This window comes from Ipomoea nil, unplaced genomic scaffold (assembly GCF_001879475.1).
Source record: "Ipomoea nil cultivar Tokyo-kokei standard unplaced genomic scaffold, Asagao_1.1 scaffold1834, whole genome shotgun sequence".
NCBI lineage: Eukaryota > Viridiplantae > Streptophyta > Magnoliopsida > Solanales > Convolvulaceae > Ipomoea > Ipomoea nil.
Genome location: NW_017618262.1, coordinates 2474779 through 2496877, shown reverse-complemented (window position 1 = coordinate 2496877; position 22099 = coordinate 2474779). Strand labels below are relative to the sequence as shown.

General features: G+C 36.4%; 3 protein-coding genes across 7 annotated transcripts; 2 read left to right on the top strand and 1 right to left on the bottom strand.

Moving 5' to 3' along the window:
* Positions 1 to 667: 667 nt before the first annotated feature.
* Positions 668 to 5979, top strand: LOC109193201 (histone deacetylase 9). Of its 3 annotated transcripts, none has more exons than XR_002056228.1 (14): positions 668 to 801; positions 965 to 1077; positions 1194 to 1311; positions 2262 to 2336; positions 2414 to 2633; positions 3379 to 3442; positions 3934 to 4026; positions 4122 to 4230; positions 4381 to 4430; positions 4513 to 4603; positions 5008 to 5067; positions 5223 to 5321; positions 5537 to 5603; positions 5730 to 5827. XR_002056228.1 is itself a non-coding variant. In XM_019344051.1 (14 exons), the coding sequence occupies exons 1-14, from the start codon at positions 765 to 767 to the stop codon at positions 5813 to 5815; spliced, it is 1293 nt and encodes a 430-aa protein (XP_019199596.1). In that variant the 5' UTR covers positions 668 to 764; the 3' UTR covers positions 5816 to 5979. The 3 variants fall into 3 exon arrangements, 2 of the variants coding, with proteins under 2 accessions (XP_019199596.1, XP_019199595.1); XM_019344051.1 differs by having other exon boundaries at positions 5008 to 5078; positions 5730 to 5979; XM_019344050.1 differs by having other exon boundaries at positions 4122 to 4430; positions 5008 to 5078; positions 5730 to 5979.
* Positions 5980 to 7731: 1752 nt separating this feature from the next.
* On the top strand, positions 7732 to 12988 carry LOC109193043 (alkaline/neutral invertase E, chloroplastic-like). 3 transcript variants are annotated; one of them, XM_019343822.1, is made up of 7 exons: positions 7732 to 7881; positions 8201 to 8914; positions 10100 to 10265; positions 10346 to 10557; positions 10903 to 11396; positions 11513 to 11561; positions 12341 to 12988. In XM_019343822.1, exons 1-7 carry the CDS (start codon positions 7741 to 7743, stop codon positions 12668 to 12670), a joined length of 2106 nt encoding a protein of 701 aa, XP_019199367.1. In that variant the 5' UTR covers positions 7732 to 7740; the 3' UTR covers positions 12671 to 12988. The 3 variants fall into 3 exon arrangements, with proteins under 3 accessions (XP_019199367.1, XP_019199369.1, XP_019199368.1); XM_019343824.1 differs by having other exon boundaries at positions 7780 to 7881; positions 8347 to 8914; XM_019343823.1 differs by having other exon boundaries at positions 7790 to 7881; positions 8229 to 8914.
* Positions 12989 to 14625: 1637 nt separating this feature from the next.
* LOC109193042 (serine/threonine-protein kinase D6PK-like) lies at positions 14626 to 19238 on the bottom strand. Its single transcript, XM_019343821.1, has 3 exons — positions 18780 to 19238; positions 16183 to 17992; positions 14626 to 15732 (listed from the first exon to the last, which is right to left on the bottom strand). Exons 2-3 carry the CDS (start codon positions 17805 to 17807, stop codon positions 14868 to 14870), a joined length of 2490 nt encoding a protein of 829 aa, XP_019199366.1. The 5' UTR covers positions 17808 to 17992; positions 18780 to 19238; the 3' UTR covers positions 14626 to 14867.
* Positions 19239 to 22099: the final 2861 nt, after the last annotated feature.

Below are 22099 nucleotides of genomic sequence, written 5' to 3'. Positions count from 1 at the left end.
TGTGAAAAATCCAAATTGAGTAAGTTGGAAATGTTTTTCTCTATTTAGGGATTTTTTGAAGATGAGTATATGGAGAGTGTAAGGGAATTGATAACTACAATATAAAACTATCAACATATAATTACAATTAAAAAGTAAAAAAAAAAAAAAAACTAATTTTGAACGTTGCATGCAAAAATAATTTTTGTTATAGAAATCTCCTCCACCTGAACAGAAAGATAGTGTGGAGAGGAGCAAGAGGCAAGATGCAAAGTGCATCTGCAAAGTGTATAGATGCTATGCACATAATCTTCTATTATAATGTAGTATCTGTTCTATACTTTCTCTAATTACTGCAGTCCAAAGAGTCAATATCAGAATTTGATCATGTGACCTTTCATACCATCTGATACAATATAGTATCTGTTCTATATTTCCTCTAATTAGTGCAGTCCAAAGAGTCAACATCAGTGTTTGGTCATGTGACCTTTCGTATCATCTGATCACAAGGTGTTTGACAATTTTTTTTTTTTTTTGAGACTTTTGTGACAAGAAAGTTGTGTTTAAAGCCACAATGCAATGATGAAGTGAGAATTTCTACACGTAGCCTTATAGGAAATCCAAGAATGAGAATGAGCATTAACCATAGACCATAAAACGACGACGTCTAGCAGGCACATGTAGAATTCAGAATTTCATACATGGCTAAAACTCGTTGAGTCAGTACGCCCTCTCTCTCTCTCTCCCTCCCACTGATTTTCCCTCCATTTAGGCTCTTCGCTAAAATGCGCTCCAAGGACAGAATCTCCTACTTCTACGATGGTGAGTCCCCCTTGTTTCTCCATATCTCGCATCTTCAATTTCTCGACCTTTCATTTCTCGCTTGAATCTCTAATTCTCAAAACCCTAGTTAAAAAATAGGCGTGTGTAGTATATATGTATTTATGTCTGTGATTGTACTAATTTTGGACTCGGCGAGCCACAGGGGACGTTGGGAATGTCTACTTTGGGCCAAACCATCCGATGAAACCGCACCGGCTGTGTATGACTCATCATCTGGTTCTAGCTTACGGTCTCCACAACAAGATGGAAATTTATGTATGTATTTTTTTATTTATTTATTTTTTAATATATTAGCGAGTATGTTGTTTCGCTAGTTAAATTTCGGTCTATTTATTCATACATGTATCTTTTGTAATGCTTGCTTGGAGTAGAGGCCTCATAAGGCATATCCAATGGAGCTGGCGCAGTTCCATTCAGCTGATTACGTTGAGTTTCTGCACCGGATAACGCCTGACACTCAACATTTATTTGGGATTGACCTCAAAAGATGTAATTTTATTATTATTATTATTATTATTATTATTATTATTATTGTTGTTGTTGTTGTTGTTGTTGTTGTTGTTGTTGTTGTTTTTGAGTGACGAGGGAAACCTGTAGCGAGTTTATGACCCTAGCTGGCAAAGGACCAGTAAACTAGCCTAGGTTGTCCATTGATTCTGACTGGCTCAAACCAAGAAGGACAATATGCCCAGTTTCCAAGTCAACGATCTAACTAACTTGGTTTGGGTTATTGTTGTTGTTGAGTGACGAGGGAAACCTGTATCGAGTTTGTGACCCTAGCTGGCAAAGGACCAGTAAACTAGCCTAGGTTGTCCATTGATTCTGACTGGCTCAAACCAAGAAAGACAATAGGCCTAGTTACCAAGTCAACGGTCTAACTAACTTGGCTTGGGTTATTGTTCTTGTTGAGTGACTAGGGAAACTTGTAGCGAGTTTGTGACCATAGCTGGCAAAGGACCACAAGGAGGTAAACTAGCCTAGGTTGTCCATTGATGATGACTGGCTCAAACCAAGAAGGGCAATAGGCCCTTGTGGTTACTAAGTCAACGACCTAACTAACTTGGTTTGGGTTGTTGTTGTTGTGGCCTAACTAACTTGGCTTGGGTTGCCCCTAATTTTATTATTATTGTTGTTGTTGTTGTTGTTGTTGTTGTTATCTTGCTCATAAACATATATGGTGTACGTTTTCTGGTTTTGTTTAGATACACTTGTGTAATAGCTAGCTAAAGACCTTCTCACATGTGGAATATAGCTATTTTGGTTTAAGTAGGGTAGTGGGGTGGCTGGGGGTTGTCATGAGTTGCTTACAAAACAGAGATTTATTAGTCATGCAACAATTTTAGTATCATATGGTCTTATGTTTCCAGTCACGTATCTATTGGGCTATTTTTGCACTTCCAGCAACATGATGTTCAAAATAAATGCTGTTTTCTTACCAGATAATCTTGGAGAAGATTGCCCTGTATTTGATAACCTGTTTGAGTTTTGTCAAATTTATGCTGGTGGAACAATAGGTAAATTCATCCCTGATAATTGTAATACAAATCAAGCCCTGTGCCTATGTTGACACCTGACCAGTATTAATTGGCAGATGCTGCGCGTAGATTAAACAATCAACTCTGTGATGTCGCCATAAATTGGGCTGGTGGTTTGCACCACGCCAAAAAGTGTGAGGCTTCAGGATTTTGTTATATCAATGATCTAGTTCTGGGAATTTTGGAGCTTCTCAAATATCATCCCCGAGTTTTGTATATTGATATTGATGTACATCATGGAGATGGTGTGGAAGAGGCCTTTTATTTTACAGATAGGTACCTTTACTCTCTTCACTTATCTCTTAGTTTTTCTTAGACCGGTATGTATTTGTAGTGTTACATAATCCATAACTGTTGTTCAATGTCAAATTCAAACAGGGCCATAGATTTTAAACCCATTTAATGCTCAATCAAGTTCACTTTGTAGCTAGCAAATGCTATAGGTATTTAGAAATTGAATGGAAGTGATTGTGACTGACTGGCGCTTCAATACATTTGGGCCATAGCCCATAGTGACAAAGAAGTTGTTCTCTATCCTTGGCACAAACTTTTAATAAATTTTCATGTCAGTAAAAGCCTTAACTTTCTTATTACAATTCATATATCTCTTCACATTATTGATCCAATTTCTTTCTATGAGTGGGTAGTCGAAAATACCATGAATATAGTTGATCATGCTTTTGTACTTATTTTTCACCTTAGAGAAGTTATTTTCCACTGTTCTGATTCATCTGCTCATCTTTATGCTATCACATTGACGTCTAATACTTTTGATATCTGCTTTAGTAGACCTCTGTCGCCAGTAAGTACATTTTGCTATTGGGTTCTTATCAAGAGATCATCAGGAAAAAAAAAATTGTATAACACATTGGGAAATTGTGTGAATGAACTTGTATATAAGAAATTTGATCTTTTGCTTCAGAAAAGTGATTTTAACTGAAATCAGATGTATGCAGAAATCACGTTCTATACATTGTGATATGCTGGGGTATGAATTGATGATTAAATTTAAACATTTTAGGGTAATGACGGTCAGTTTCCACAAGTATGGAGATAAGTTCTTTCCAGGAACAGGGGATATGAAGGTACACTTTATTATTGCATTCTTATTTTTCTTCGCAAAATTTCACATTGTGTGGAGTAATTTCCAGGGTGCTATTGCATTTTAGGAGCTTGCTTCATCTACTTTCCCTGACTGCATTGTATAGGCTTAATTGTGTTGAGATAAAATATTTATGTTAGGCTTAATTGATTGCCTACTTCTCAGTCGATTATTGTTTCATTATTAGTGGTGATGATAAACCAAACAAAAAAAAAAAAAGAGAATTATTATTTGAAAATGCTATGTTATGCACTTTTGCTTCTTCTGGTATAACTTTCCTGATTGAGTGCTGACACTTTGCTACTTAAGCTCAACTACCCCAACCCTCACCATAAATGTGGCATTTTTTGCTGTTTTTAGTTTAATATTTCTCTCCACTTAGAATGACGATAATTTTTTTATTTTTTATTTTAAATAAAATGAATATATTAAATGTCTTTATAAGGTGTATTAAAGTGATGATTTATTTTGAAGGATATAGGAGAAAGAGATGGGAAATTTTATGCCATAAATGTGCCATTCAAGGATGGAATAGATGATTCCAGTTTCATTCGTCTCTTCCGAACAGTAAGATTGTTTCTAGAAACACAAATATCTTCAATTTTGTTTTTGATTGTAGTTGTTTCATTGTAAGATCTTGGCTTTGGGCATGGTATTTGTAGATTATTTCAAAGGTGGTTGAAACATATATACCAGGAGCAATAGTTCTCCAATGTGGGGCAGATTCACTAGCTGGTGATCGTTTGGGCTGCTTTAACCTCTCCATTGATGGTGCTAGTCTACTTGTAATTAAAGTTCTTTTTGGCCATCATTCTACCTTTTGCAAGCACAGCTTAGTTGTATATCTTTTCCCAAGTAACCTTAGTTGCAACTATCTTGGTGATTTTTACTTGCGTGTGTTTTATATGATGCTTCTTGCAGGGCATGCTGAATGTGTTCGGTTTGTGAAGAAATTTAATATTCCCCTGCTGGTAGGTTCTTTCTCAAGCAGATTGTGCTTAATGTAGTACACTAGTACTTTATGATTGATTAAAATGAGGTAGCCTTTTGCAGGTAACTGGAGGAGGGGGGTATACAAAAGAAAATGTTGCTAGATGTTGGGCTTATGAAACTGGGGTTCTTCTAGACTCAGAGCTTCCTAATGGTATGTTTGCTTGTACTCTGTAATTGTGTTGTGTGGTTTTTCTTCTTCCTTCCTTTTTTTAATTACTCCGTATTATAATTTTTTAAATTGCCTGGGATCTGTTGTAACACCCTCATTCAGGTTCTGGGAACAACTTGTTTCTGTTCTCAAATTCACATATCTTCCACCCATACGAAGTGAAAAAAATGACATCTGTGCCATGCCAATTTTGAGCATTTCCGATTGAAATTGTCAGCAGTTTGAGTGTTAATTAGCCCCATTTCCACTCAAAGTGGAAAATACATTGCATTACAAATTTCGACTTTGTACTGATCAGTCTGTCCATGGTATTCAAGAATGGAGTATACTTTGATAGTACTTGACCCAAAATCTATGCATTAATAGTTGTTTTTTTTTTTCTCCAGAGATACCTGATAATGACTACATCAAATATTTTGGCCCCGATTATTCACTGAAGATTCCTGGTGGGCACATTGTATGTTGAATTTTCATATCCTAATTTTACGCAGTCCACTTCTAGAACAAAATCTCTTTTATTCCATAAATTACATGAAAACTACCTTGATAGTTGATACCTAGCTTGTTCTTTATAACTTTTTTATTTACCTTTTTTGAGCAGGAGAACTTGAATAGCAAGTCATACCTTGGCACCATAAAATCACATGTATTAGAAAATCTTCGATACATCCAGCATGCTCCTAGTGTGCAGATGCAAGAGGTAAGTTTTGTTTTTGGCTCTAAAATTACTTGCCATAAATATGTTATGGTCTTTTTTTTTTTTTTTTTTTTTTTTTTTTTTTTTTTTTTTTTTTTTTGGTTTATATCCCCATCCTATGCTGCTCTAATCAAGGAAACTTGGCATTCTTTGTTAGATATATAAACAAATAATGGCAAAAACTTCTCTCTTATTCTTTTGCTTTTCCTGTTTTGTAGGTGCCTCCTGACTTCTATATTCCCGATTTTGATGAAGATACGCAAAATCCTGATGAGCGTTTGGATCGTAAGTGAAAACTTCAAACTACTTGACTTTCAGCTGCCACACATGCACACAAATTGACTGAAGTTAGTGAAACTGAAAGAATTGATATTTACACAGAATTTTATGTATTTTTTTCTTGTTTCTCAGAGCATACACAAGACAAACAAATCCAGCGAGATGATGAATATTATGAAGGTGACAATGACAATGATCACTCCATGGATGATGCATGATGAGCTATTACCTACCTCCTTGGAGGGATTACTAGGTTCAGACTTGATTAGGTAAATGTAAATCTATATTGTTTTGCCTCAGAAAGAGGGAATTATAACCATTCTAATGTTGTTTTTGTGTCCTTTTTGGGTATAAAATTTGGGTGGACTCTTTTGATTATCAATATCGGGGTTGTTTTTGTTTTAACCAATGGTGAGTAAAATTGCAAAGGGAAGTGTCTTTTGAACTTCTGAAACTATTTTTAAAAACAAAGAGTGACAGTAACAAATTTAGCATACTACAAAATATATCAATCATTATACCATGGATCATATAAAGGTGGACTATTGTCATAAAGTATATTTTTAATGCATTAAAGGTTCATTTTTTAAATTGAGAAAATTGCAATTTATGTTCTTCACAAATATAACAATTATCAATGTTATTCTTGAATTATTAGTGGTGTAAATGTTGATCTTCACGTAACAAGAAGGAGAAATATTGTTGTCAGCTTGAGGAGAACAAATGAAGAAAGAAAAGTGTAGGAAAAAAACGTGGCCTTTGAATATGAAAAACGGCGGATAATCACATTTACACTACTAATAATTTAGAGGAGGGGCAATGTATATCATGTTTTAAAAATTAAGAGGTAATATTTACACTATTAATAATTCTGGAGTGACATGAATAATTGGTATATTTGTAAGGAACATAAATTACAATTTTCCTTACATTATTTGTTTTAAAGGTATATGATTTGATATTATATTATCAAATAATGTACCCCAACTCCCCAACTCCAAGGGTTTCACACCTCGATCCGCCTAAGCATTTAAGCCGTTAGTGAGACTCGATCAATGCCTATGCAGGCTGGTCGATAACATAATTATATACCCGTCACAAACCTTAAAAAAATCGTGAGAAGAGCATTCAACGCCATCGTCCCTACCTAACTAAAGTTGTCAATCTCCTCCAAGGTAATTGGCAAGAACAAAATGAAAAAAAAAAAAAGAAAAAAAGAGGATAAAATGAATATTAAAAAATAAATTGGAGTTCTTTTCTTTTTAATTAACAAATTTGAACAGTATTATTATATTTTTTAATATTTATTTTGAAATTGTAAGATGCAATAATAATAATAATAATAATAATAATAATAATAATAATAATGAATTATAAATATATTGATATGACAATGAGAAATTTTAGAGATGAATGTTTAAATGTATATGTAAAAAGTATATTTGTAATTAACATAGTAAGACTAAATAAAAAAGTGGGAGAAGGAAATCTTCTCTCAAAGTTTCTGTATTACGGATCATCAGACAACATTGCTATCTTAAAAAAAGGAAGAGTAATATTATATGTACTCTCACTTTTTACTTTATTTTTACTCTATGTTGATGTATATCCTTTGACTGATTTAAATAACAAAGTAGACTACTTTTTTTTTTTTGAGAAATAGTGGACTACTTTTTTTTTTTGAGAAATAGTAGACTACGTTTTTTTTTTTTTTGAGAAATAGTAGACTACTGTATTTATTTATCCATTTTTATTTTTCAATAAAATTTGTAGTTATACTCAATTAGAGTACATATATCATTTTTAAAAAAGAAACACCAATTGCAAAATTTGTTTTTGAGAGTAAAATCAGTGAAGTGCATGCGCCCAATTGGACGCTTCCATAGTTCCGTGCTTTATGTGTATCACAAAAATTTGATATTTTTTTTAAGTGGAGTTCACTTTTCTTCTAAAAATTAAGTTATCCTCCAAATTCTGCAACAACTTATTACCTTCTTTCTTCTCCCTCTTTCTTCAACATAAGTATTACAACCTGCAAAAACCCTTCAAAATTTTCTATTACAAATGCTCAAGGTAGGGAAATAAAAATACCCGAAAAATGTTTCCTAATCCCCAATTAATTTTTAGGGTTTTGCAAATACGGATGGATTCCTTTAACGACGTCACGTCACGTCACTCTGATATACAACAATGCTTCCAATCCACATATGCAAATGCAACCAACCATGAACCAACCCGTATGAGTTTTGAGCCCTCATTGGCATATTTCATACTTCTCAATTCGGTAAGCATTAAAGCAACATCCATTTCTTCACATAAACTCAACTCAACTTCTACTTCAATTCGTTTTTCAAGTTTTTTTTTTTTTTTTTTTTGGGTTAATACGACCATACGTGCTCCAATTTGGGGCAACCTGATAAATTGTCTCTCGATATCGTCCACCGATTGCTACTGTCCTCTCTTGCATCCATTTCAATATAAAATGTTCGAAATTTTGGTCTTTCATGTTTATTTAATCCTCAATTTTACTCCATCTAATCATCTATTAAATTGAATAGTTTTGGTTTATTTGTTTTTGGTGAAAAGCTGACTTCTTTGCATAGTTGGTCTTTACTTCATTCTTTTTTGTAGAATGTTTTGAGGGAAGAAATCTGTTTGTTGGTTCTGGTATGTGGACTAGTGTAAGTAGGGTAATTAGATCAAGAGGTTGTTATGATGCAAATAGAGCTAAAGGGGTCCACGTTTTCAGATTCTTAGCATCAATGGGGGTTCCAGCTCTGCAAGTCCTCCCAGGGGAGCTGTCATGCCGTTTTATCCGTAGATGTTCTTCAAATTCATTGCTTTTACTTAAAGATCATTTTAAGGGAAAGAGTTTCAGAGTTAAATGCTCTAAGGATTTGGGAAAGATTACAAGTTCCTCCAAGCTTTGTGCAGTTCGTGATTTTTATGGTTTGGAGAAACCAAAATTGTTACGATGCTATTGCCGGCCAGCTGAAAGGGGTAATGAGAGAATTTTTGAGGATGAGCAAGGAAGATCGGTGCATAGTATTGCTCCTAATGGTCAAACTTCTGCCACAGTTAACAATGCATTGCCAAACTCTATTGAGGAAGAAGCATGGGACTTGTTGCGAGCGTCCATGGTATATTATTGTGGCAATCCTATCGGAACAATTGCTGCTAATGATCCTAATGACTCTAGCATTCTCAACTATGATCAAGTATTTATCCGTGACTTCATACCCTCTGGGATTGCTTTCTTGTTGAAAGGAGAGTATGATATTGTACGGAACTTCCTCCTTCATACTCTTCAATTACAGGTAAAAGAGCTTTCTTTACTTATTTGTCTAAGGGTGATCATTTGTTATTAAGGACAAAAACCTTAATCGCTTGTTGTATGGAGATTTACTTAGTTTAATTCTATACATTTTTTTGGAGATGGAAGTAGATTAACCTTTTTGAGTTCTTGCCAAAAGTAAGTGTGGTTTGCTGCTTAAATTTGTGAACTGGATCCTACCTTTAGGAGGCGTTTGGTTGAAGTTATCTCATATAACCTTAGGAATGTGAATATTGTAATATCATATTACCTTGTTTGGTTCAAGGGAATGTGAGATTCCCCAAATTTGTTTTTAGTTCATTTTTGGTAGTATTTATGGGAATCACATTCCCTTCGCATTTTTAGGTTTGTGAGATTCCTAGGAATGTTACATTACCTTAAAATATCCATTGAATCAAACACCCCCTTTTGGTATGATGGAATTGCAATCCACGGAATTACAATTCCTTCCAACCATGGAATTGCAATTCCTAGAGGGACCCTGGGAATTGCAATTCCACACTTTGTGGAATTGTAATTCCATGTTGAATTACCATTTTATCCTTCGTATGATTATTATATTATTATTATTATTATTATACAAGGATATTTTAGTCTTTATTCACTTCTTCCCTTTCAATCCCCAATCATTCTATTCATTCCTACCAAACAATGTAATTTAAATTCATACTTTATTCTTTTCCCACGGAATTACAATTCCTTCCCCCCCCACCCCCCCCCCCCCCCCCCCCTAATTCCCTCCTTCCAACCAAACGCCATGTTAGTGTTTTCTAGCTGCAAGCATGGATGGCTATGCCCTATTCCCTAAATCTTGAATATTTAGAATTGAGGTTTATTAAATTCCAGTACTAGAAAAATAACACCTTACAAGTAAATAAAGTAACAGGAATTTCAAAACTGTTCTTTTGGCTGTTGGGAAAAGAGGCTTACTTTAAGAGCCTCAATTTGTAGCTTCTTATATGAGCGGAAACTCCTTCAAAGCCTTACCATATTTTTTGTTGCCTAACTTCTACTTTTGGAGTAGATAAGCTCCAAAATAAGTTGGGCCAAACAAGTGCCAAGTCTCCTTTGAACTAGGAGAAAGTAATCATTTATTGTACAAGCTTCATTGCTACATTAAATTTGTTAATTTATTAGCCTGTGCGTAAACACTTTTCCATCCAAACAGAGTTGGGAGAAAACTATGGATTGCTATAGTCCTGGACAAGGACTGATGCCTGCCAGCTTCAAAGTGCGTACTGTTCCACTCGAAAATGATGAGAATGCGACTGAAGATGTGTTGGACCCTGACTTTGGTGAAGCAGCAATTGGTCGAGTTGCACCCGTTGATTCTGGTATGTTTGGCTCTACAAAATGATCTGCATAATTGTCATTTGCCCGAACTTTTGGATATCTCAGATATCCTGTCATTCAGGATTATGGTGGATTATATTGCTGCGAGCATATGGAAAATGTTCTGGAGACCTTTCTCTTCTGGAGAGGATCGATGTTCAAACTGGAATGAAGATGATATTGAAGCTCTGCCTTGCAGATGGTTTTGATATGTTCCCGACTTTATTGGTAACTGATGGTTCGTGCATGATAGATCGACGCATGGGAATTCATGGCCACCCACTGGAAATTCAGGTTCTTTTCCAATTCCTTTTCCTTCATATCTGTTATGCTAGTAATTGAAGCATGTGTTCCATCTCGACTAAAAGCCTAAGCTTATAGTTGGATTGCACATTTATGTTTATATATTATATGCTCAACACGTCCCCTCATGGACCATAGTCTCTTTTTATCGGGTGACGCGGAGATTCGAACCCATGACCTTTGACATGGGGTTGGCTCTGATACCAAATTGAAGCATGTGCTCAATCTCAACTAAAAGCCTAACCTTATAGTTGGATTGCACATTTATGTTTATATATTATATGCTCAACACTAGTAACTCTTCCTGAATATGCTAGATGTGGTACATTTTGGCAGGCATTATTCTATTCAGCCCTACTTTGTGCAAGGGAAATGCTAGCTCCTGAAGAAGCTTCAATTGATCTTATCACAGCACTTAATAGTCGCCTGCTAGCATTGTCATTTCATATCCGAGAATATTACTGGATTGATGTGAAAAAACTAAATGAAATCTATCGTTATAAGACAGAGGAGTACTCGTATGAAGCAATCAACAAGTTCAACATATATCCAGATCAGATTCCTCCCTGGCTGGTGGATTGGATGCCTAGTAAAGGGGGTTATTTAATTGGGAACCTGCAGCCAGCTCATATGGACTTCCGTTTCTTTTCTCTTGGAAATTTATGGTCCATTGTAAGCAGCCTTGCTACAACAGATCAGTCTCATGCTATATTAGATCTTATCGAAGCCAAATGGGAAGATTTAGTGGCTAATATGCCCCTCAAGATATGTTATCCTGCTCTCGAGGGTCAGGAATGGCGTATAATTACTGGTGGCGATCCAAAGAACACGTAATGCCTTCATAGAATCACTGACATGCTGTTCTCAAATTTCTAATGGCTCTATTTTATATTAGTTTGTAGCAATATCCCGAGATTATTATCTTTTACTTTGCTTCTTGATGCAGGCCTTGGTCGTACCACAATGCTGGTTCTTGGCCAACTTTACTTTGGCAGGTTAGTTTGTGTTGTCAAATTTTTGTTGCCATTGTAACTCCACCACTAATCCGCTGTTGTAATTCCTTGGTGGATAGAATATTGGCTTATATTGAACTTCTACTATTGTAATTCCTTTGTGAAAGGGGGCAACCCCTACCAAGTTGGTCAGACTGTTGACTTGGCAACCACAAGGTTACAAGTTCAACTTCTAGCGGGAACGGCCTATTGGCCTTCTTGGTTTGAGCAGGTCAGCTATGGGCAACCTAGGCTGGCTTACCTCCTTGTGATTCTTTGCCGGTTAGGGTTTCCCTCGTTATTAAAAAAATAAAATTTTAAAAGTGTTATGGAATATATATTTGATATATAGAATCTCTATATATTATTATATCAGGCAGTTTTAGGGATTTAGGTAGGTAGGATATATGGAAACTTGTTTCCTATTCGTAGTCTTCTAGCACCTATTTATAGGACTTTGTATTCTCTTTTCTAAATGACAGTTTGAGATATATGACAGCACATTAGAAACTCTCTCTCTCTTTCCTTTCGTAACAAGAAGAAAGATAATGAACATCGCACACCCTTGGGTAGTGGTTGAACATTGAAAATAGAGTATCGTGGAAAAATCGTGCAATTTGTGCACATGTGAAAACCACAATGATATAGGATTATAGGGTTCTCCATTCTCTATGTTAATTGTTAAGGTTTCATTGGTTGAACAAAACATAGAAGATTCTGCATCCAAGTTTGACGTTATTGTATGCATTTCTAAAATTTTAACATGATGCATCCTTTTTCAGTTGGCCGTGGCATCTGTGAAAATGAAGAGACCAGAGATTGCTGAAAACGCGATTAAGGTTGCCGAGAGGCGCATTGCTGGAGACAAGTGGCCAGAATATTATGACACCAAGCGGGGAGGATTCATCGGGAAGCAGGCACGACTCTTTCAAACATGGTCGATTGCAGGATATCTGGTGGCAAAGCTCCTCGTCGCCAATCCAGAAGCAGCAAAGATGTTAATCACCATAGAGGACACGGAGCTTCTTAGCGCATTTTCTAGCATACTCAGTGCTAATCCGAGGAGGAAACGCTCACGAAAAGGAGCGGTGAAACAGAGCTACATAGTATGAGTCCATTATCCCGTCTTCTTCGTTGTATCTCAAAAGTTCAAGCAGCCACACGGGTTTTTCATGCGTGCGGTTCTTTCCTTGTACCACAGCTTCTCGCTTATTACCATTAAATTTCATGTTTGCGACGGCTAGGTGTGTAACTAATCCCTTTTATGTGTACTTATTCTGAAAGGGAATTTCCTGCTGACTCTTACAGATATATAGCTTTTGTTCTGTCATCCTCTTCTTGTTAGTATAGTGCTTGAAAATGCAGGCCTGTTTTCAAGAAACCTATTCTTATAGCATGAACATTATTATTAGTTATTTGAGTTAATCAAATTTAGTCTCAATTTTGGCTTAACTTTTTAAAGTTTGTTATCCACAAATAACGTGTTGTAAGAAAAACAAATACACAAGTAAAGGGAAGAAGGAAGACACAGAGACTAGAGAGGGAAGGTCAGGACTTCTCATTCATCATACAGAATCCTTAGTCCTTATACAAAGGTATCACTATATACAAGGTAATAGTGAATACATATAAAAGGTAGTAATCATACTAGTTACAACTGCTACCATATATATAATAATGTTCATAATAATCATATTTATAACAGTTCACATATAATAATGTCCATAATAATCATATTTATAACAGTTCACATTTTAGCTTGGATTTTTGTGGTCTTACCAAATGTAATCATTGTCGTAAACCAGATTTAGTTTCAACCTTTAGTGGTCTTTTCAAATTTAGTTATCAACACATAAATGTTATATTCTAGCCTGGGACGGAGCCAAAGGGGGGGCAAGGGGGCAGCTGCCCCCCCACCCCACCCCACCCATATATAGTATAGGTTTTAGTATTAGTATAAAATAATTAGTAAATGTCAACAAGTAAGGAGTTAGATTAGTTGGTAGAGCATATGTTTAGTAATAGGAAGGATTTTGGGTTCAAATCTTTGCATTAACATAGTTTTACATATGTTTGAGTCCTTCCCCTATGGCTTCAACACATTCACTTTTTTAATATTTAATGCGCACACACACACACACACACACACACACACACACACACACACATATATATATATATATATATATATATATATATATATATATATATATATATATATATATATATATATATATAACATTCTTTTATATTAATAGTGAGATGTGTAATTTATAATGTGTTTTCTATTCAAATTATTTTATTAAATTAATTATGTTTCATATTTTGTTATAAACATTTTTATAAAGTTTCGATGTGTTTTATTTTTCGCACATATCCAACAATATTTACAACTATATTTCTTAGTTATGGTTATAAAAAAAAAAAAAAATCTTAGGTAATTTATTTATTTATTTTAAATTATCTCTTTTGTTTTAACAATTGAAATCTAAAGTATAAATTTTATGAATCTACAGTATAGAAATTATGGATCTACAGTATAGAAATTATGAATATAGAACTGTCCACCTTGCAAGGTGGTCACGTGGTCACATCATAATTTGCCCGCGAAGTGCGCTTGAAGCGTCATTTCTGCGATTTTTTAATATTTTTTAATTTTAATCTCTGCAAAATCCCCATGCTTTGCAGGAGAAAAAAACCATTAAAAACTTCCCTTCCCATTTGTCTAAAATCTCCAACTTTAGCTTTTAGTGTACCAAAATTCCCTTAAAACACACAAATGGAGATGCCCTTAGTAGTTAGTAGTCCATATGCAATGTTATCCTTACTTTTCAATTTGGACAGAATTAGTCCCTCAATTATTCTCACGTTAGTCAATTTCGTCAATTAACAGAAGGACTAAATTGACTAACGTGAAAATAAGTAAGGATAACATTGCATATGAGCTACTCATTGATTGACCAAAAGTGCAATTTCTCCTTAATTCTTATTTATTTTGTATTTTGATCAATGGCTTCTTCAGCTATAATGTAAATCTGGAGAGGATTTGGCTTACTATTATTGAATATACTTTACAAACTCTTTGAACATTCATTTCAACAGAGAGAAATCACTATTACAATGGAATGGATATACTGAACTCATTAGAGATTGAGAAATCTGATATTTGGAATGCATACCACATTTCAACAAACAGGAAACATTTGCATGTACACTATTTGCTATATTACAAGGATTAAAGATGTACATCATGGGGGTAATAGTGGAAAAACCTAATCTATTCTATGCTCTCTCTCTCTCATAGTATGGTTAAAACATCTCAAACTCAATATTTTCCTCACAACTTGTGCCTTCTTTCTGACACTTCCACCCCTGCTTCTTGTGTGAGTTTGTGTCAGCAACTAGGTTTCCCAAGTCAAAGATTCTGGGCATTTCAGGTGGGGTTGCACATCTTATCAAGGCCCAGTTCAGTCCCTCGAAGAACGAATGGTTCTTGATCTCGGTTGCGCCTTTAGAAGATCCCAACCTATTCTCGGGTTCCTTCTGCAACAATCGTCTGATCAGGTCTCTGGCGTGAGAACTGATCATCGGGCTCTCGGGGAACTTGAGACATTGCGATACTACGTTGCCCAAAGTATCCTCGTTCGTGGTCCCTTTGAAAGGCGTCCTCCCATAAAGGAGCTCGTACATGAATATCCCGAAAGTCCACCAGTCTACCGCGCTGCCATGACCTTCTCCTTTTATGATCTCGGGAGCCAGGTATTCGTGGGTCCCGACGAAGGAATTGGAGCGGGCGCTGGTTGGCTCGACTACGAGCTGTGGTAGGGGGGTTACTTGGGCAGCTATGTCGGCTTTTAGCTTGCGGGTTTTAGCGGCTGCAGATAGGAACCTCGGGGTGAAGCACGATACTTGCCAGGATGGATGAAGACAGAAAGGCTCGATGCAGCTCGAGTCCGAACATGGACTCGTCATCTTCTTCGTCGGAGGCTGCTCAACGGGTGACGATGATTTGAGCAGTTTCGGGTTCACAGCACATCTCAGGGATAAATCGAAATCGGAAAGCATGATATGACCATCTTCTCGAACCAATATGTTCTCCGGTTTCAAGTCTCGATACACAACGCCAAGCATGTGAAGGTACTCAAGTGCAAGAAGAATTTCAGCAACATAGAATCTGTAAATAGCATAACAGGAATCCAATAATGTGAACAGTCTGCACAATTTCTATTGAATAAAAAAGTAAAATGTTTGAAGTATCACAGCAATAGTTCGATACTTTGTCTCGTTGAGTCAAGGTCACTCAACTGGGATATAATGCACAGGCCAAATCACACTAGAAGACTGAATCCAATTAAATAAATTGTCTAACCCATGACCTTATAAACCCATATATTCTCTCTTATTTTTTCAATGCGGGACTCTTAACATGGGGAATACAAACTTTTGTCTTCCCTTGTGTCCACTTTTTTCTTTTTCCAATCCAACTAAAGGAGCACCTCATCCACATAGAAACAACGGCATACACTTGCATGTTTCCCCGAAAAAAAAGCTTATCAAATTTCAAAAATAGATAAAAGAATTTGAAGTCGAAGAAGTAAATTGACACGCGGTATAAAATATATACCTAACTGCATGTTCGGAGAAGTTCTTGCTCGGTTGCTTTTGACGGAGAACATGCAGATCACCGCCCGGACAATATTCCATCACTAAGCACGAGAATTTATCGGTCGTGAAATGGGCGTAAAGTGTGGGGAGAAACGGGTGATCCAGCATTTGCAATATTTCTCTTTCGGTTTGAGCCCTTGCCGTCTTTCTCTTGCTGGCCAAAAAGTCGTTATCCATAATCTTCAGAGCAAATAAGCAGCTCGTGTCCAGTAGTTCGGACAGGTAAACGCTTCCAATGTCACCGCCACCGAGCTTTCTTAGTAATTTAAAATGTTTCAACCCGACACTCCCGTGCTGCCTCTCGACACAACGAATGGCTTCCCATCTCAAATCTTTTGACATGTGAGGCCTATAGCCACTGCGATTAGATCCACCGAGATAGCTTTCATCACTAAGGCTCGTGGTGCTGCTATAATCCCCAATGCTACTTTTCGAGCTCTGAGATATCTCCCATTTTTCCCTCGAGCTCGATCTTTCATCGGGTTTTGTAATGACATTTCTCGTTTTACTAGAACCGTTCGAGCCGAGACCCGGTTTAGTAATACTAGACTCCAGAGAGGATGAACTTGATTCCATTGCCGTATTTGCGGTAGTTCGGGACGGTGTGGATTTTATACTCGTGTTTTTATGGTCGTTCTTCAAAGGTGATTCGGGTTTCTTCTTAGCAAAGGTTTTGCTTCTGAAAGTTGGTTTGATCAACCGTGGACTGCTGCAAGCCCGTCCGATGACCTTACTTCCCGCATTAAGAATGGATAACGCTTTATGATTCGAATCTCCTTCTTGCTCTCGATCTGATTGAACTACACTACTTGTAGCTTCGGTGGAGGGTATTATCTCATCGAGAACCGGGAGCATCACATTTGCGGAAGAGGGAACGGAAGGCTCGGGAAGTTTAGGTCTCTTGGAGCATTCCAACGTGATTTTTGAGGATTCACAACCACCGGGAGGAGAACGAGGAACGGCACCAATTTCAGTAGGCGTTTTAGTCGATTCCGCCTCTCGTGCAATTGCATCTCTAGAAAGAGGAGAACAAGGAATTTCCCCCGGGACATGTTCAAATCCGGGCATCTTATCCGAAGAATTTGGCGTGCTCCCATCGGGAACAAGGGATATCTGCACTAGTTTCCCCTTATTCTTATCAACGGGATGTTCAAATCCGGCCCCGTTCGTTCTCTTGATAGCTCCCGCTTCAAGAACCGCAGAAAACCCGGACGGTCTCGACAACCGCTTTTTCAAAGCAGCCATCTCCGATGCCTGAGAAATGCATAATCCTCTAAACGCTTGCTTCAAACTTACAGCCTCAGAAATCCCAATCCCCGATGGTTGAGAAGAATAAGTTCTCATCGGCCTCTTCATCGCACTCTTAGCACCCTGTTCCGGGGAACTTAAACCCCTATGAGAATTCCTTATTTCTATAGCCTCGAAAAGCCTATTGATATCTTCCTCGATAAGATACCTCTGCCCAATCTTCATCAGATGCTGCCTTCGCGAAATTTCATCTATTTCAGATGCCAAACTTAAGTCCTCTATGGACTCCGTAATTTCACTAGTACCAGATAACGTGGCCATTGTCCCTAGATGCATCTGAGCGAACTTAGAAGATTCCCCGAAACATTTCTTCAACCCATCTCGGCAGAAGGATTTTGGAACGGAAGAATCCCGGATATCAAAAGCGAAATCACAAACCCTTCCAAAGAGTTCACAACCATATTAAACATTAAGGAGCTCTCGAGCTTTCATCGATCGTGATCACCGTGCAACATCCAATTCTGCAAGAAAAAGTATTAGTTTGCCAAGAAACTCGCTTTATTGCATTAACAAACAAGTAAATTCCATAAAACATTTTCAAAAAAAAAAAAAAAAAAAAAAATTCCATAAAACATAGAAATCAAATTTTAAACGAGATCAGGTGTGCATGATTGATTAATTCTCTGTAAACACCACCCGATGTTAAAATCGCCCTTCATCTCTGTGACAATAAATACCTAAATTATTTCGAGTTTTGCATCCAAAAATCATGAATTGTATCCCAAAACCAATCCAAGTCCCTATAGCCATATCTCTTCATTCCCTTTGTTCCACATTTTCTCCTTTTTTATGTATTAATTTCCTTTTTCAAGAAATTTCTCCATGTGGGATTAAGCTATTATCCCACTGGTAATAACTTTCACTAACAGGACCAAACAATTTTTTTTTTTTTAAATAAAACTTTTAACAGCAGATCTATCAGAATATTCATGATCCACCTACTAAACTCCTTACCCAACCAATTGAGCAAAGATAATCATAAGAGTTCACTAGCTCAACAACTAAAAAAAAAACACACACACACACACACACACACACACAAAAATCCATTCTTTCTTGTTACAAAATAATTTTTTTTAAAAAAATTAAAATTAAAAGGGATGATCACATAAACCACCATAAGATCATTTCTGTTCAGGGCTTCAATTCCTTCAAACACATATAATCCAAGCATACATCTTTACTTAAAACACTACAAACAAACAAAAAATAATAATAATAAAAAAAGATGATAGATAAAGAAATTACCTGGAGAAAAGAAGAGAGAAAAGGGAAAACTAGGGTTTAGGGGTGCGTATGCGCTCCGGGAAAGAAGAGGGCGATGGAGTGATTAGCGTAAAGAGAGCACGGGAGAGAGTGGGTGAAATTGAATGAAGAAAGAGAGGAAAAATATTGAGGAAAAAAAAAAAGAAAAGAAAAGGGAAGGCGTTGCAAATCACGAGAAATGACACCTACCTACGTTGTTCCACTGTTGTTTTTCTCCCTTGCTTGCCGCTCGGTCGGTCGGGCCGTCTGTGCGTATCTAAATTCTAAATTGGCGCAAAAAGTAAAAGATTTTCAAGAAATTGAAATTCAAAGAAAGAGAGAGAGAGAGAAGAGCGAGCTGAGAAGGCTACGCAGTAGACGAAGCAGCTGGCGGCATTGAAATACATACGCCGGCCCCCACTCCAAACCTTAACAGATATTGTCTCTTTGTCACTGTTTTTGTCACAATTTACTCATCCCATGTACTATATCTATGAATCCATATCCATCCGTACCTGAAAACAACAATTTTTATAATCAATATATGTTTCTTCGGAACTAACATAGTTATATATTTATGTCCAACAACACCCGTAATTCTTTTGAGTTTCTAATTTATATCGGGGGATAGTTAAGATGTTTGGGTATTTAAATTTCATATTTTACGAATGGTGAAATTAGGGGACAATATTTCATAATTTGTTATTCCGTATTATATTTGAGTAGAGTGTACAGATGTATGAAACATTGATCTGGTGATGATTGTTGAGCATATTTTGAAGAGACGGAACAAGGACTTGGACGTAAATATTTTTAGAGTTATTATTTTGAGTTTCTAACTTATATCGCGGGATAGTCAAAGTGTTTGGGTATTTAAATTTCATATTTTACGAGTATGTTTATGACTTTGGTGGCGAAACTATGAGACAATATTTCATAATTTGTTATTACGTTTGAGTAGAGTATACTGATGTATAAAACATTGACCTGGTGGTGATTGTTGAGCATATTTTGAAGGGAGGGAACAAACTAAGACATGGACGTGGATGTTTTTAGAGTTAATCTTTTGAATTTCTAACTTATATCGTGTGAAACATCCATTATTCTTTTGAGTTTCTAATTTATACTGGGTGATAGTATTAGAGGAAAATCGAACAAATCATCTACTGATAAGGTGACAAGGGATTGTCACTGTGTTTGGATATGCATATTTCATATTCAAACGGGTATGTCTATCACTTGGGTGGCGAAACTAGGGGCAATATAACCTTTCATAGTGTTAGATATATTAAATATAATATATTTAATATAATATATATTAAATATAATATAATATATCTATAATATATATTAAATATAATATATCTATATATTATATTTATATATTGAGAAGAGAGAGAGGAATAGAAGTAAATGTTTATTACTTCACTTGATGATTATGAATAAACAAAAGCCACTTATTTATAGTGAAAGAGAAAAGCAACAATGCTAAAGTTTAGGAAGTAATTAGAGGCCATGATTCCATGTACTCCATTTCACGTAGTGCTATGCATGCATCCACGTTCACACACCTCCTTTTATTTTTTAACAAATTAACTGCTAACTACTTGGTTTAATATATTACTAATAATAATAATAGCATTATTATTATTATAATATAACATTGCCTCCTTTAAACCAAGTTGGATATATTGGTCATCCCAATTTCCTTCTCCAATTTAAGAAATGTCTTCGTCTTCAAGTTGGATATACTGACTTGTATTTCGTTCTGTAAACCCACTTCACTCCAATTGGCTTCTTCCCAGGAGGTAAATCTGTTAACTCCCAGGTACCATTCTTTTCAATGGCACGTATCTCCTCATCCGTCGCCTTAAGCCAATGAGTTTCTGTAGCAGCCTCTTCAAAAGTTAAAGGATCACAATATGCAAACAGAGCAAATTGAATAATCTCTTCATCAGACAGGTCATTATCTTGACCCAAAACATAATCTTGCAAGCGAGCTGGTAAGTGGCGCTCGCGCTGAGATCGTCGAACTGACGATTCTGGCTGTGAAGGAGACTGGACATTATCTGGAATCGATTGCTCTTCAATAATATTTTCAACAGCAGGAATAACAACTGAACTTTCATCTTTAGCTAACCAATCCCAGGCACCATATTCATCAAAAGTGACATCACGACTTATAACAACCTTTTTAGTTTCAGGATTGTATAGTTTATAAGTCTTTGAAGCGTCACTATAACCAATGAATATGCATTTCTCACCTTTATCATCCAACTTCTTTCTCAATGGATCTGGCACATGTGCATATGCCAAACATCCAAAAACCTTGAGATATTTGATAGAGGGTTTTCTCCCACTCCAAGCTTCTTCGGGCGTCTTATCATGGACACTCTTAGTTGGACACCTATTCAACACATAGATAGCACAAGCAACAGCTTCTGCCCAAAAAGGTTTAGGCAGATCCTTGGATTTCAACATGCACCTTACCATATCCATGATAGACCTATTCTTCCTCTCAGCCACTCCGTTTTGTTGTGGAGTGTATCTAGCTGCCATCTGATGTTGAATACCCTTCTTTTTCAGAAAATCATCATAGGCAATATATTCTGTAACTCTATCAGTTCTCAAGATTTTAATCTCATAACCACTCTGCTTTTCAACAAAAACCTTAAATTGTTTGAAAACATCACATGCTTCAGAAAGTAAACCCATGTTTTTCTACTGAAATCATCACTGAAAGTAATAAAGTACTTACAACCTCCATGTGAGGGAACTTCCAACGAACACAGGTCTGAGTGAACAATCTCCAACTGTTTTGTAGCTCTCCTTGACTTGCCCACGGGAAAGGGATCTCTATGCTTCTTCCCAATCACACAAATCTCACAGATACGATCAGGGACATTCACAACAGGTAAATCAGAAACAAGTTCCTTTCTCGCAAGATAGTTTAATCCAGAGAAATGAAAATGCCCAAACCGCATATGCCATAACCAATTATCATCACAAACTTCAGAATTAAAGCAATCAAGGAGAATATGCTTAATTTTCAAAGGAAATAGTCGATTTTGGGACATATTTACCTTTGCAATCAAAACTCCTTTAGCATCTTCAATGGTACAACACCCTTGAGCAATATGTATCTTATATCCTTTTTCTGACAACTGACCCAAACTCAACAAATTTTGGTGTAGTTCAGGAACATAGAACACATCGGATATAAAATTGTGAGTACCATCCTTCAACTGAATAGAGATTTTACCTTTTCCCAAAATTGGCACCTTTGACTTATTGCCAAAAGTTACTTCAGACCGGACTGATTC